Source organism: Lissotriton vulgaris, chromosome 9 (assembly GCF_964263255.1).
Source record: "Lissotriton vulgaris chromosome 9, aLisVul1.2, whole genome shotgun sequence".
NCBI classification, from domain to species: domain Eukaryota; kingdom Metazoa; phylum Chordata; class Amphibia; order Caudata; family Salamandridae; genus Lissotriton; species Lissotriton vulgaris.
The window spans coordinates 1,123,896,247-1,123,911,759 of NC_141697.1; the positions used below are offsets into that span (position 1 = coordinate 1,123,896,247).

General features: G+C 45.3%; 1 protein-coding gene across 2 annotated transcripts in view; it reads right to left on the reverse strand.

The window, feature by feature from the left end:
* The window catches only part of CACNA2D3 (calcium voltage-gated channel auxiliary subunit alpha2delta 3), a 2,559,454-nt gene that overhangs the window by 1,125,454 nt on the left and 1,418,487 nt on the right, over positions 1–15,513 (reverse strand). For both annotated transcript variants that reach the window (XM_086939135.1, XM_086939136.1), the window contains exon 13: positions 8,936–9,069. In XM_086939135.1, coding sequence (XP_086795261.1) covers positions 8,936–9,069 — 134 coding nt within the window. The remainder of the gene's footprint in view (positions 1–8,935; positions 9,070–15,513) is intronic.

The following is a 15,513-nucleotide window of genomic DNA, read 5'->3' on the forward strand; positions in this document are numbered from 1 at the left end:
ATGTGCAGGACTGTATGGGTGGATGAGTGTGTATATGTGTGTGTTAGTGAGTGAATGCCTGTCTCACTAGTGTCTTTATGAGTAACTACATATGTTTTAAACTTGCATATATGAGCATTAATGTATATAAGTAAGTATATCTTAGAGTGAGAGATTGAAAGAATTCCTGTTTAAATAAGTATGTGTTTTTATAAGTGATTGTTTAAGAGGGTAAATATGTGTAAGTTTCCTTAGAAGTAAGGTGGTAGTGTGTGTAAATCTGTATATGCAAATAAATGGATTTTCAATAGTTTATTTGCATGTGTGAGTATGTGTGTGAGTAACTATTTGATGACTGTCGGTGTGTAACAGGATGAATAGGGGTATCACTATATATGAATAGTGAGTATATGTATGAGTGACTACATAAAATTGTTGGTGAATGTGTGAATTTCTATATAGATAGTAAAATTTCTGAATTGGTTGTTGTAACTGGTATGGGTATATCCACTTTTTTGGAAATATTAGTTTCTATTTTTGAATATGTGTTTTATGGGTTACATTACACTGAAAGGAGGTCTGTCACTGTGTCACAAGGATGGTGTCATCAGTGATGTCATGAGTGATGTCACTGACCATGTCATGAGTGATGTAATATGTGATGTCATCAGCAGTGCATTGCACGCGCAAGTTATAGTGAGTCCGACTAACTATAACGTGGGAATTTCAATGGTTTTATATCAGTAAAATTTCCAGCTAACTATAACTGGTGTGAAACCTATGGTTTTTTCAGTGAATTTTATAGGTTTTTTAAATGCTAATTCCTAACTATAACCGGTGTGAAACCTATGGTTTTTTCAGTGAATATATATATATATATATATATATATAAAGAACGCCCTTCCACGAAAGAAAAGGTCGGAGGCCAGAGGGGATTCCTGGGAGAAACCAGCTTTATTCAGGCAGACAGGGAAATGATGGCAGATGCAATTCGGCGTTGTGCCTTCTTGGATATATGACGTTACAACGCGTCCTTTTACAACGCATACCATGACCACGGATCTATTACAACGCAGGTCATGTTACAACGGATCCCTTTACAACGCTATTCACTACAACGCAGGTACTATTACAACGCAATACCATTACATCGTAAGTATAATTACAGGTAAGTAAATAAAATTATTATTTAATGTAAATAATTATTAATGTATTATTAATTTAAATTATTTATTATTAAAAAAATAAAACATATATTAATACAATTAATTTTAATTTTTTAAATTGTAAATATATATTAAAAATAACCCTGTACCCCAAAACCCAACCCCAGCCCTAAAACCTAAAAATACCCCTGTACCCCAAAACCCAACCCCAGCCCTAAAACCTAAAAATACCCCTGTACCCCAAAACCCAACCCCAGCCCTAAAACCTAAAAATACCCCTGTACCCCAAAACCCAACCCCAGCCCTAAAACCTAAAAATACCCCTGTACCCCAAAACACAAACCCAGCCCTAAAACCTAAAAATACCCGTGTACCCCAAAACCCAAACCCAGCCCTAAAACCTAAAAATACCCCTGTACCCCAAAACCCAAACCCAGCCCTAAAACCTAAAAAAACCCTGTACCCCAAAACCCAAACCCAGCCCTCAAACCTAAAAAATACCCCTGTACCCCAAAACCCAAACCCAGCCCTAAAACCTAAAAATACCCCTGTTTTTAGCCCTAAACCCTAAAAATACCCCTGTACCCCAAAACCCAAACCCAGCCCTAAAACCCAAACCCAGCCCTAAAACCTAAAAAAAAACCTGTACCCCAAAACCCAAACCCAGCCCTTAAACCTAAAAATACCCCTGTACCCCAAAACCCAAACCCAGCCCAAAAACCTAAAAATACCCCTGTACCCCAAAACCCAAACCCAGCCCTAAAACCTAAAAATACCCCTGTACCCCAAAACCCAAACCCAGCCCTAAAACCTAAAAATACCCCTGTACCCCAAAACCCAAACCCAGCCCTTAAACCTAAAAATACCCCTGTACCCCAAAACCCAAACCCAGCCCTAAAACCTAAAAATACCCCTGTTTTTAGCCCTAAACCTTAAAAATACCCCTGTACCCCAAAACCCAAACCCAGCCCTAAAACCCAAACCCAGCCCTAAAACCTAAAAATACCCCTGTACCCCAAAACCCAACCCCAGCCCTAAAACCTAAAAATACCCCTGTACCCCAAAACCCAACCCCAGCCCTAAAACCTAAAAATACCCCTGTACCCCAAAACCCAACCCCAGCCCTAAAACCTAAAAATACCCCGGTACCCCAAAACCCAACCCCAGCCCTAAAACCTAAAAATACCCCTGTACCCCAAAACCCAAACCCAGCCCTAAAACCTAAAAATACCCCTGTACCCCAAAACCCAAACCCAGCCCTAAAACCTAAAAATACCCCTGTACCCCAAACCCCAAACCCAGCCCTAAAACCTAAAAAAAACCTGTACCCCAAAACCCAAACCCAGCCCTCAAACCTAAAAAATACCCCTGTACCCCAAAACCCAAACCCAGCCCTAAAACCTAAAAATACCCCTGTACCCCAAAACCCAAACCCAGCCCTAAAACCTAAAAAACCCCTGTACCCCAAAACCCAAAACCAGCCCTTAAACCTAAAAATACCCCTGTACCCCAAACCCAGCCCAAAAACCTAAAAATACCCCTGTACCCCAAAACCCAAACCCAGCCCTAAAACCTAAAAATACCCCTGTACCCCAAAACCCAAACCCAGCCCTAAAACCTAAAAATACCCCTGTACCCCAAAACCCAAACCCAGCCCTTAAACCTAAAAATACCCCTGTACCCCAAAACCCAAACCCAGCCCTAAAACCTAAAAATACCCCTGTACCCCAAAACCCAAACCAGCCCTAAATCCTAAAAATACCCCTGTACCCCAAAACCCAAACCCAGCCCTAAAACCTAAAAATACCCCTGTACCCCAAAACCCAAACCCAACCCTAATACCTAAAAATACCCTTGTACCCCAAAACCCCAAAAAAGATAAACTTACCTATAATTATACTTACGATGTAATGGTATTGCGTTGTAATAGTACCTGCGTTGTAGTGAATAGCGTTGTAAAGGGATCCGTTGTAACATGACCTGCGTTGTAAAAAATCCGTGGTCATGGAATCCATTGTAAAAAATCCGTGGTAACAGTTGTACACCTGCCTTCTTCAGCGCCTTACATTTCACGGCCAGCTTCAACTAAATGTCCTAATCCTGCGTCTCCTAATGTAGTGGACTGGATGCTCCTCCCCCGGGCTGTTGGAGCTCACCTGTTGGATGCCGTATGGATTGAACGGACTCCAACTCCCACAATGCAGTGAGTGAGTGCATCTGGGTCGGTGGTGTGGGGAATGCTGTCTAAGTAACAGGAGGCATATCCAGATGATGCAGGTAGGTAGAGAGGATGTGCGCAGAGATCCCCCAAAGTCCACCAGCCTCTCCCTGGGTCCCCTCAGTCCACTGCTGCCTCGGAATCCAGGTAAGCAATACGGCAGGGACAGCCATGGAGCACAGCGTCCTGTGGAAGTAAAATCCCTCGCTCCGCCGGTGCTATCCCGAATAAGGAGGCGGACCCTGGACTTCTCGGTACCCCGAGTTGTAGCGTCGCTTTGCAGCGCTGGTGTGCCAGTGAACGTCCAGGTCACTTAGTGCAGCAGGGCCATCCGGAAGCTCCTCTGGCTGGATCCAAATACATGAAGAACGCCCTTCCACGAAAGAAAAGGTCGGAGGCCAGAGGGGATTCCTGGGAGAAACCAGCTTTATTCAGGCAGACAGGGAAATGACGGCAGATGCATTTCGGCGTTGTGCCTTCTTCAGCGCCTTACATTTCACGGCCAGCTTCAACTAAATGTCCCAATCCTGCATCTCCTAATGTAGTGGACTGGATGCTCCTCCCCCAGGCTGATCGAGCTCACCTGTTGGATGCCGTATGGATTGAACGGACTCCAACTCCCACAATGCAGTGAGTGAGTGCATCTTGGTCGGTGGTATGGGGAATGCTGTCTAAGAAACAGGAGGCATATCCAGATGATGCAGGTAGGTAGAGAGGCTGTGCGCAGAGATCCCCCAAAGTCCACCAGCCTCTCCCTGGGTCCCCTCAGTCCGCTGCTGCCTCGGAATCCAGGTAAGCAATACGGCAGGGACAGCCATGGAGCACAGCGTCCTGTGGAAGTAAAATACCTCGCTCCGCCGGTGCTATTCCGAATAAGGAGGCGGACCCTGGACTTCTCAGTATCCCGAGTTATAGCGTCGCTTTGCAGCGCTGGTGTGCCAGTGAACGTCCAGGTCACTTAGTGCAGCAGGGCCATCCGGAAGCTCCTCTGGCTGGAGCCAAATACATGAAGAACACCCTTCCACGAAAGAAATGGTCGGAGGCCAGAGGGGATTCCTGGGAGAAACCAGCTTTATTCAGGCAGACAGGGAAATGACGGCAGATGCATTTCGGCGTTGTGCCTTCTTCAGCGCCTTACATTTCACGGCCAGCTTCAACTAAATGTCCCAATCCTGCGTCTCCTAATGTAGTGGACTGGATGCTCCTCCTCCAGGCTGATGGAGCTCACCTGTTGGATGCCGTATGGATTGAACGGACTCCAACTCCCACAATGCAGTGAGTGAGTGCATCTGGGTCAGTGGTGTGGGGAATGCTGTCTAAGTAACAGGAGGCATATCCAGATGATGCAGGTAGGTAGAGAGGATGTGCGCAGAGATCCCCCAAAGTCCACCAGCCTCTCCCTGGGTCCCCTCAGTCCGCTGCTGCCTCGGAATCCAGGTAAGCAATACGGCAGGGACAGCCATGGAGCACAGCGTCCTGTGGAAGTAAAATACCTCGCTCTGCCGGTGCTATTCCGAATAAGGAGGCGGACCCTGGACTTCTCGGTACCCCGAGTTGTAGCGTCGCTTTGCAGCGCTGGTGTGCCAGTGAACGTCCAGGTCACTTAGTGCAGCAGGGCCATCCGGAAGCTCCTCTGGCTGGAGCCAAATACATGAAGAACGGCCTTCCACGAAAGAAAAGGTCGGAGGCCAGAGGGGATTCCTGGGAGAAACCAGCTTTATTCAGGCAGACAGGGAAATGACGGCAGATGCATTTCGGAGTTGTGCCTTCTTCAGCGCCTTACATTTCACGGCCAGCTTCAACTAAATGTCCCAATCCTGCGTCTCCTAATGTAGTGGACTGGATGCTCCTCCCCCAGGCTGATGGAGCTCACCTGTTGGATGCCGTATGGATTGAACGGACTCCAACTCCCACAATGCAGTGAGTGAGTGCATCTTGGTCGGTGGTATGGGGAATGCTGTCTAAGTACCAGGAGGCATATCCAGATGATGCAGGTAGGTAGAGAGGCTGTGCGCAGAGATCCCCCAAAGTCCACCAGCCTCTCCCTGGGTCCCCTCAGTCCGCTGCTGCCTCGGAATCCAGGTAAGCAATACGGCAGGGACAGCCATGGAGCACAGCGTCCTGTGGAAGTAAAATACCTCGCTCCGCCGGTGCTATTCCGAATAAGGAGGCGGACCCTGGACTTCTCAGGATCCCGAGTTGTAGCGTCGCTTTGCAGCGCTGGTGTGCCAGTGAACGTCCAGGTCACTTAGTGCAGCGGGGCCATCCGGAAGCTCCTCTGGCTGGAGCCAAATACATAAAGAACGTCCTTCCACGAAAGAAAAGGTCAGAGGCCAGAGGGGATTTCTGGGAGAAACCAGCTTTATTCAGGCAGACAGGGAAATGACGGCAGATGCATTACGGCGTTGTGCCTTCTTCAGCGCCTTACATTTCACGGCCAGCTTCAACTAAATGTCCCAATCCTACGTCTCCTAATGTAGTGGACTGGATGCTCCTCCCCCAGGCTGATGGAGCTCACCTGTTGGATGCCGTATGGATTGAACGGACTCCAACTCCCACAATGCAGTGAGTGAGTGCATCTTGGTCGGTGGTATGGGGAATGCTGTCTAAGAAACAGGAGGCATATCCAGATGATGCAGGTAGGTAGAGAGGCTGTGCGCAGAGATCCCCCAAAGTCCACCAGCCTCTCCCTGGGTCCCCTCAGTCCGCTGCTGCCTCGGAATCCAGGTAAGCAATACGGCAGGGACAGCCATGGAGCACAGCGTCCTGTGGAAGTAAAATACCTCGCTCCGCCGGTGCTATTCCGAATAAGGAGGCGGACCCTGGACTCCTCAGTATCCCGAGTTGTAGCGTCGCTTTGCAGCGCTGGTGTGCCAGTGAACGTCCAGGTCACTTAGTGCAGCAGGGCCATCCGGAAGCTCCTCTGGCTGGAGCCAAATACATGAAGAACACCCTTCCACGAAAGAAATGGTCGGAGGCCAGAGGGGATTCCTGGGAGAAACCAGCTTTATTCAGGCAGACAGGGAAATGACGGCAGATGCATTTCGGCGTTGTGCCTTCTTCAGCGCCTTACATTTCACGGCCAGCTTCAACTAAATGTCCCAATCCTGCGTCTCCTAATGTAGTGGACTGGATGCTCCTCCCCCAGGCTGATGGAGCTCACCTGTTGGATGCCGTATGGATTGAACGGACTCCAACTCCCACAATGCAGTGAGTGAGTGCATCTGGGTCGGTGGTGTGGGGAATGCTGTCTAAGTAACAGGAGGCATAGCCAGATGATGCAGGTAGGTAGAGAGGATGTGCGCAGAGATCCCCCAAAGTCCACCAGCCTCTCCCTGGGTCCCCTCAGTCCGCTGCTGCCTCGGAATACAGGTAAGCAATACGGCAGGGACAGCCATGGAGCACAGCGTCCTGTGGAAGTAAAATACCTCGCTCTGCCGGTGCTATTCCGAATAAGGAGGCGGACCCTGGACTTCTCGGTACCCCGAGTTGTAGCGTCGCTTTGCAGCGCTGGTGTGCCAGTGAACGTCCAGGTCACTTAGTGCAGCAGGGCCATCCGGAAGCTCCTCTGGCTGGAGCCAAATACATGAAGAACGGCCTTCCACGAAAGAAAAGGTCGGAGGCCAGAGGGGATTCCTGGGAGAAACCAGCTTTATTCAGGCAGACAGGGAAATGACGGCAGATGCATTTTGGCGTTGTGCCTTCTTCAGCGCCTTACATTTCACGGCCAGCTTCAACTAAATGTCCCAATCCTGCGTCTCCTAATGTAGTGGACTGGATGCTCCTCCCCCAGGCTGATGGAGCTCACCTGTTGGATGCCGTATGGATTGAACGGACTCCAACTCCCACAATGAATCCCAATATCTATATATATATATATATATATATATATATATATATATATATATATATATATATATATATATATATATATATATATATATATATATATATATATATATATATATATATATATATATATATATATATATATATATATATATATAAAATCATCCCATGTTTACCCTTAACGAAGATGCTTTCTCGAAGCAGATGAACTCGCCAAAGTCCATTATTTCAAGTAAACAGCATTTGCATGGATAAAAGTTCCTTGCCGGATGCATTTCGGACCTCCCGGTCCTTGTTCACAGGCATGAATGAGTCTGGCAGCACGTCGGCACCTGACTCCCCGCTGCATGCTAACTTGTTGACAGCCCTCTGATGGGCCTCTCCAGTGAGTGTGTTCTCCCAAATTATGCTGAACTTGAACGTCTTTATTTCTGTTCTTGGAGGGGCATGGTTGCCGGACCTCTCTAAAGAACTAATCCCTGCCCCCATCTTAATTATTTACTCAGCAAGAACACCATTATGGCGCACTGCCCATCACAGAAATATTAGCTATTTTACAAGGAAGATTTAGCAGCTGTCATTTGATATTGCTGATAATGCCCATGAATGTGAAATATAATATAATTAAAATGTTAGCCACTTTAATTGTATCTACATGGACTCTATGGCAGTATTTAACCCTCATTTGCCTTTTTTGAGACAATAAACTTTTTTACACTCTGTCTGTCTGTACCACCCTCCAGTACATGTGTCTTTCTTAGCTGCTGTCAAGTATTTAATGTCCTTCCTTCTTTATTACTGTTTGCAGCTTTTTATTTGATTAATTATATCTTCTTAACATTATTTTAAATGTTTTAGTTCAATTACAATACATTTTATTTAAATAAGAAAGCAAACATGACAAGAGTTCCAACTATATCCATTACTTTGATGTTAGAAGTTTAAATGGCAAAAAGCATTGAGAAACACTGATTCTAGATTAGATGACCCAGTACCTCTCAATACACTAAGGGTCTAATTACGATGTTGGTCGGCCTTTCCGACCAGCATGGTAGGTTTAAACTCCAACCTCTGCATTAGGATGATCGTGGTTGTAGTTTAAACCAGCAGGGGAATTCAACTTGGTTCCGACAGCTCAAGGAGGCCATCGGTCAGTTGGAACTGCACCATAATCCCTTAAGGACAGCGTTTCCATTGTCAGGATTAGGACGTGGTTTCGACAGCCAAACCATGTCGGCCTTTCCGACATGAATTGACTGTAGGAAACTGACTTTGGTGGCCCATAGCAGGTCTCCCTTCCCCTCTGGCCCTTCGCATTTTGGCCTGGGTCACCTTATGTGCCCCCCTCAACATCTCTGCACCATGTGGTGCCTGCCACACAGTGCAGGGATGTGTGCAAACTTCCATTTTTCAATAGGAGGTTGTACTGTGGGTGGTTTCAGCTCCCATTGAAAAATGAAAGTATGCAACTGCACAATGTGCATCCTAATGAGGTTCCTTCCTTGCAGTTGTATCAGTCAGAGGCAACTCTGACCGATATCGCAAGTAGGACCTTGAAGTATAATGAAAAAGACACAAAATCTATTCTACAATTGACAAAAATATAGACTTATAATGCTCTTTTGCCTATGATATTAATATTATTTGTGGTGCCTTACTGGGTGTGTTCCTTAATTGTACATTTGTAATTAATGTGAAAATAGTACTAGCAAGGTCTACTCACTGTGTTGTCAACATAAGCTTCAGTCCACACAACATCATGCTCTTGGTCAATAACTTTGGGTCGACTTAGAACATGTAGATATTCCATAACATTTTCTTGTACATCAGCCAATGTAGAGATCTGAGTATAAAATCCTACAAGAGATATTTATGTTTAGGAGTTGGATTGAGAAGATTTCCGAATACAGTCTTGATAATCTTTACTGCAAGAATATAAATAGTTTATACCAAGAATGTATATACATTTCTGAAATTATATTACATTAATTATTTTTCCTACTACACACATTTGTAGTTGTACAATATATCTTACTGGAGACTCTCAACATATGATATATTTTACAGACTTTGAATATTAACATTTGGGAAGGAAATTGGGTATGTACTTTGATGTAATCACATTTGTTTTATACTTTGTATTTTACAATATTTCAAAGTGTACCTACTACTGTGATAAAATGATATGCGGTATACAATTTCATCAGTGGGTTAGATAGGAACGTAGCTGCTAAGGCTTCTCTGGACTTATGTATAGCATATTCATATTGTAATGTGTGCTAGTTTGACACTGCAAGACAAATTTTCACAATTAGAACAAAAAGTTTGTCAATTTAATCGTGTATATAGATCTCCATACCTGCCTCAGCTTGACAAAGTCAAGCTTTCTGAACTAGGTGTAGCATATGTCACCAGAGTCACTTTCCCAATCCTCCTGCACTTGCTTCTCTGTCTATAGCCTATTGTCATGTTCAATCTTTTGCTGATCATCAATCAAACGCTATGAGGAGAGAAGCCTGTGCACTTTGTGACAAATATGTAATAAATACCTATTCTAGTAAACATTGATCATCTTATAATCTAACTGTGCACATCATGTGCAAAATACTATATATAAAGGAGAGGGTTAATGATAAATCATTAACTGGCTAATGAATAAGAAATCCTATTTAGTGGATTCCTTAAGAGCTTCACTATTCCTATATATTATCCCCCTTGAAAAAATAATGTGCATTCGTTTCTTGGGGACTATTGTGATGTATTTACTACACACTGGACATTGTCTATGGGAATTATTCTTTTATAGTGAAATTGACAATATAATATAATTTATTTTACAAGATCTTCTAATCTGAGCATGGAAAGAAAATCCTTTGTACGCTGGAACTAGAAAACATCTCTCTTAATGAGTGTCTATTTGCAAAGACCAAAATGAAGGAAATATTTGCTTCAAACTGTGAAAACATTTAGTAGATTGTACAGATACACGGGAGAGCCCAAAATTATAAATTGTAGATCATACTGTGGTTGAAATAGGGTTATCAGTATGCAGTATTGGGTCCACACATTTCTTTAATAATGAATTACTATGCTTGTTAATCTATGTGTTCAATTAAAGCAAACTGCAACTACAAAAATGCTTTGGTTTAAAAGCCTGTGTTGGTCCTAGTGACACAGAGCCATCAAATTGTGTAATGATCATTTTGCAGAGAAGAACGTTGTTTAAATACAGATGTTTAAAGCCCATTTTACAAGATGACAATAGGGTGCCACTGCAAAGATGTTTTTGGAAGCTAAAAGGTGAATTTTTAAAATATTGTAAAAAAATTTAAAATATGTGATTGTTTTACACTTCCATACAGTACACCAGTGATTTATAAACTAAAAGACAGCATCCTTAAATATTGTACTCCTATCTGATGTGGGCAACTGCCTGAGAAGTATAGGCAAAATGTAGGGACAGACATAATTTGCCACAACAGTCCTAGGTGGATATGTGGTTTACTTTTCCAATGCACTGGATTGTTGGGTGAAGAGCACTGATGTGAAGGATTACCAAGGGCTTTACAATTTATTTTCCAGGGAGCACATGTTCTCCAATTGTTTTTCAGAGCTGAGCCAACACCTAGTGGATAGTAAACTCAATGACCACATGGAGCTTCTAAAGGAGGTGGACAACTGGCTCAGCACCAAGGTCCCCAAGAAGACACATGGGAATTATGCTAAGAAGGGTGGTTCTGTTTTTTCTCCGCAGAGTTATGGGAGGTGCAGGGAGACACAGACAAGTCCCAGAGTAAGGTGAGGGCAAAGGATTCCAATGACCCTTCTGAAAAACAGGGGGGAGGTTCTGGTGTGCGGTGGACCTGAGCATCCCATTTTCAACTCTGCTGTTGTAACTTTTCCCAGTTAGGACACAAGCAAGGGGACTCTGTTGATTTTAAGTCGCCACCCACCGGTGTCAATACTAATAAATGCTTCCTCTGGGAAACAAATGCTATAATATACACTAAAAATCTAGAACATTATGCATTACAGATTTCACGCAGGAGAAAATGACAACTTAAACAATATGAAGAATATTCCTGTAGGCTAAAAAATAGGAATTGGCTAAGAAATGGAGATTAGCCTCTGAAAACACTATTCTCTAAGTTAATGAACTGTAATTTGAAGGGAATATTTGTAGAGCAGTGACAAAATATGTATTTAAGACCTTAAAGTATTTGGTTGAATGAAGCTTACAGGTTACATGCCGCTCCATGTTGTCTAATAATTACACTAACTTGCAGTTGTTTTGTTTTTATATGGTAAAACTGATTAAACTAGAGACCAAATTGCGATGGGCTCCGTTAGTTAGAGTATTTGTTGTCCTCTTATATTTATGGAAGAGTGGAACAACAGACACAGTCTCACCTACTTTTCAAATTACAAACTTAAGTTGTCTTAAAGCCTAAATAATGTACAATTTAAGGGTGTTCTTTTAAAGTGTTCAAGGACAGCAAGAGAAGGCGGCTGCCCTTTATCACAGTTTTCTATTAATAGTTATTTTAAAACCTACTTCTTTCCACAAATCCGAAAAAGAGTGCGGGTTCTGTCACTGATAGAAAATACTCATGTAATTTAGTTATTACCAATCAATTTCGATTATTATCCTGTTTACAGAATACTCAGAATCCGAAATTTTTATTTGCACAATTAATTAAAGTTATTACAAAATTTACATGATAAAATTACAATACAAGTTTAAAAACTGCAGTTATGTCTCTCTGTCTCTGTTTTGTTAGGGCCTATGCGTGTCAGGTCTTTAAAAGGGTCCCTGGTGGCCCGCCAAATGGCTGATCCTCCTGTTCAATTGATTCTAAGGCTTTTTTTACTTTAGCCAGAAATTTGACCCCCCGGCAAGCCAGGATTATAGAGGATCCTCCAAGCCAGCTTGTAACTGCATGTCTGCAGGAACAAATTTTTAGCTCGTTGAAGATAGGTTTATATAAAAGTCGTCTCTGACTTATCAGGGCCGGACATGTGCAAAAAAGGTGTACGAGTGATTCCATTCTATACCCACAGAGGCGACATTTTTCCGTCTGGTCAGAGGTTTCCAGGACGGTAGCAGGTCCTTTGCCACGTGCATCCCCATCCGATAGGCTAGAAATTCTTTTTTTAGGTGACCGCTGAAGTGTGTTACTAAATATGCAAGTGGTTTTAAGGTTTTAAAAGAGTTCATGATGGTCCATCTGTGCCGTCGTTTTGCCAATAGATCTTTATCCTCCAAAAAGGATTTCCTTTTTGCTGCCGCATTAGCTTGTTTGCTTAGGCTAGCTTTATCTGTCCCAGATTTCCAGGCTGGTTCCAGCTCCAACTTTTCCGCACAGAGTTTCAGGTACTTTCCCCAGGTGTTCGGTGTATCGGTTTCCCCCTGTTTTTTTATTTCCTCCCATCTCAGCCAGTCAAGTGAATCGGGGTCTGCTGCTCGAAGTTTACAACAGAGTTTCATGAAGCCGCTCATGCTCCGGAACTTCTGGTTTAGCAGGCCGAATTCAAGCCTAACTTGAGAGGCTGAGACGGATTTTGGCAGATTGAAAACCGCTTTGTATATTTTTATCTGTAGAGCGTTTAAAAGTTCAACCGCTTTGCCACACCACATAACTAGGCCGTAAGTTAGGGTGGGCATAATTTGTGCTGCCATTACTTTTAGTAGGTGGTTGTAATTTGGACAATCCATTTTGTTTTTTAGTGAACGCTACCGCAGTGTCCCTTAGGATAGACAGACAAGTTAGGTTGATTATTGTTCCCATTCCTTGCCTGAATCCTGTTTGAAATAATGTCATGATCCTTGTTTCTGTTATCCATGCTTGTAGTTCAAGTAGAAGGCAGGAGGCGTAGAGTTTAGCTTCAACGTCTATTAATGATATCAGTCTGTAATTTTTGGGGTTACGATGATCGCCGTGCTTAAAAATGGGATGGATAATACTACCGTTCCAGGATGCTGGTAACTCTACTTGTCTGTATATTTGATTGAACAGTGGCGTTAGGGTCTCTGACCACAGATCTGGATCATGTTTAAAGATTGCGTTCGGCAGGCCATTTGGGCCTGCTGCACCCTCTGACTTTAATCTTAAAATAATTTTATGTAATTCCTTTGTGGAGGTAAGGTCGTCTGGCTCCTTCTGCATATAGTCTCGCTCCTTGCTGTTTGCTCTTTTTAGATTTTCGGAATTATCTTTAGCTGCCCATGAGCCGTTTGCATGGCCTTGATCTGAATTGCTGTACAAAGCTTGTACATGTCTAGTCCAGGTTTCAGCTCCAACCCCGGCTTCTTGTTGGAGTTTTACCCCTTGATTTAAGTCATTTATAATACCCCAGAAGTCTCAGCTGTTTTGGTGTTTGCCCGCTATTAACAGTTTGTCCCAGGTGGTTTCTTTATATTTATACTTTGCGGCCCTCAGTGCCTTCCTGTAGATACTCCTGGCAACCCTTAGTTTGGATTTATTTACCACTGACCCTGATGTTTTTTGGCTTGCTAGCAATGTTCCCTCTAATTTTTTTCCTCTGTGTGCGGCAGTGGAGGGTCTCTGTGCGCTGCAACCATGGCTATGTGCGCCAGGAACCGAACCTCGCGTGTCTGCGGCGCCAAATGCCACTCGTTTTTGGTGCCCTCCTGCCCTCTGCCCCACTCGCTTTTGGTGCCCTTCTGCCCTCTGCCCCACTCACTTTTGGTGCCCTCCGGCCCTCTGACCCACTCGCTTTTGGTGCCCTCCTGTCCTCTGCCCCACTCACTTTTGGTGCCCTTCTGCCCTCTGCCCCACTCGCTTTTGATGCCCTCCGGCCCTCTGCCCCACTCGCTTTTGGTGCCCTCCGGCCCTCTGACCCACTCGCTTTTGGTGCCCTCCTGTCCTCTGCCCCACTCACTTTTGGTGCCCTTCTGCCCTCTGCCCCACTCGCTTTTGGTGCCCTCCGGCCCTCTGACCCACTCGCTTTTGGTGCCCTCCTGTCCTCTGCCCCACTCACTTTTGGTGCCCTTCTGCCCTCTGCCCCACTCGCTTTTGGTGCCCTCCTGCCCTCTCCCCCACTCGTTTTTGGTGCCCTCCTGCCCTCTGTCCCACTCGCTTTTGGTGCCCTCCTGTCCTCTGCCCCACTCACTTTTGGTGCCCTTCTGCCCTCTGCCCCACTCGCTTTTGGTGCCCTCCGGCCCTCTGCCCCACTCGCTTTTGGTGCCCTCCGGCCCTCTGACCCACTCGCTTTTGGTGCCCTCTTGTCCTCTGCCCCACTCACTTTTGGTGCCCTTCTGCCCTCTGCCCCACTCGCTTTTGGTGCCCTCCTGTCCTCTGCCCCACTCACTTTTGGTGCCCTTCTGCCCTCTGCCCCACTCGCTTTTGGTGCCCTCCGGCCCTCTGACCCACTCGCTTTTGGTGCCCTCCTGTCCTCTGCCCCACTCACTTTTGGTGCCCTTCTGCCCTCTGCCCCACTCGCTTTTGGTGCCCTCCGGCCCTCTGACCCACTCGCTTTTGGTGCCCTCCTGTCCTCTGCCCCACTCACTTTTGGTGCCCTTCTGCCCTCTGCCCCACTCGCTTTTGGTGCCCTCCTGCCCTCTCCCCCACTTGTTTTTGGTGCCCTCCTGCCCTCTGTCCCACTCGCTTTTGGTGCCCTCCTGCCCTCTGACCCACTCGCTTTTGGTGCCCTCCTGCCCTCTGTCCCACTCGCTTTTGGTGCCCTCCTGCCCTCTGACCCACTCGCTTTTGGTGCCCTCCTGTCCTCTGCCCCACTCACTTTTGGTGCCCTTCTGCCCTCTGCCCCACTCGCTTTTGGTGCCCTCCTGCCCTCTCCCCCACTCGTTTTTGGTGCCCTCCTGCCCTCTGTCCCACTCGCTTTTGGTGCCCTCCTGCCCTCTGCCCCACTCGCTTTTGGTGCCCTTCTGCCCTCTGTCCCACTCACTTTTGGTGCCCTCCTGCCCTCTGCCCCACTCGCTTTTGGTGCCCTTCTGCCCTCTGCCCCACTCGCTTTGGTGCCCTTCTGTCCACAGACATTATCCAGATATTTTATATTGACTTCAATTCACACCTAATTCTAGGAAAAATGTCCCAAAACTGGTACAATTAGCGTATTTGAAAGACAGAAATTTCTAAAAACATTTCCTCAGCCCTGCTTGAACACTTTACAAGTACCTACTGCTCACCGTGAATTTCTATAAGCTAATAAAGATGTCCCCAGCAATAAGATACCAGATGGATACACTACCTCTTTTTCTAAAGCTTTTAAGGAGAAATTGGTGCTACCTCTTTCTCGTACTAATTCATTCTTGGTGACAGA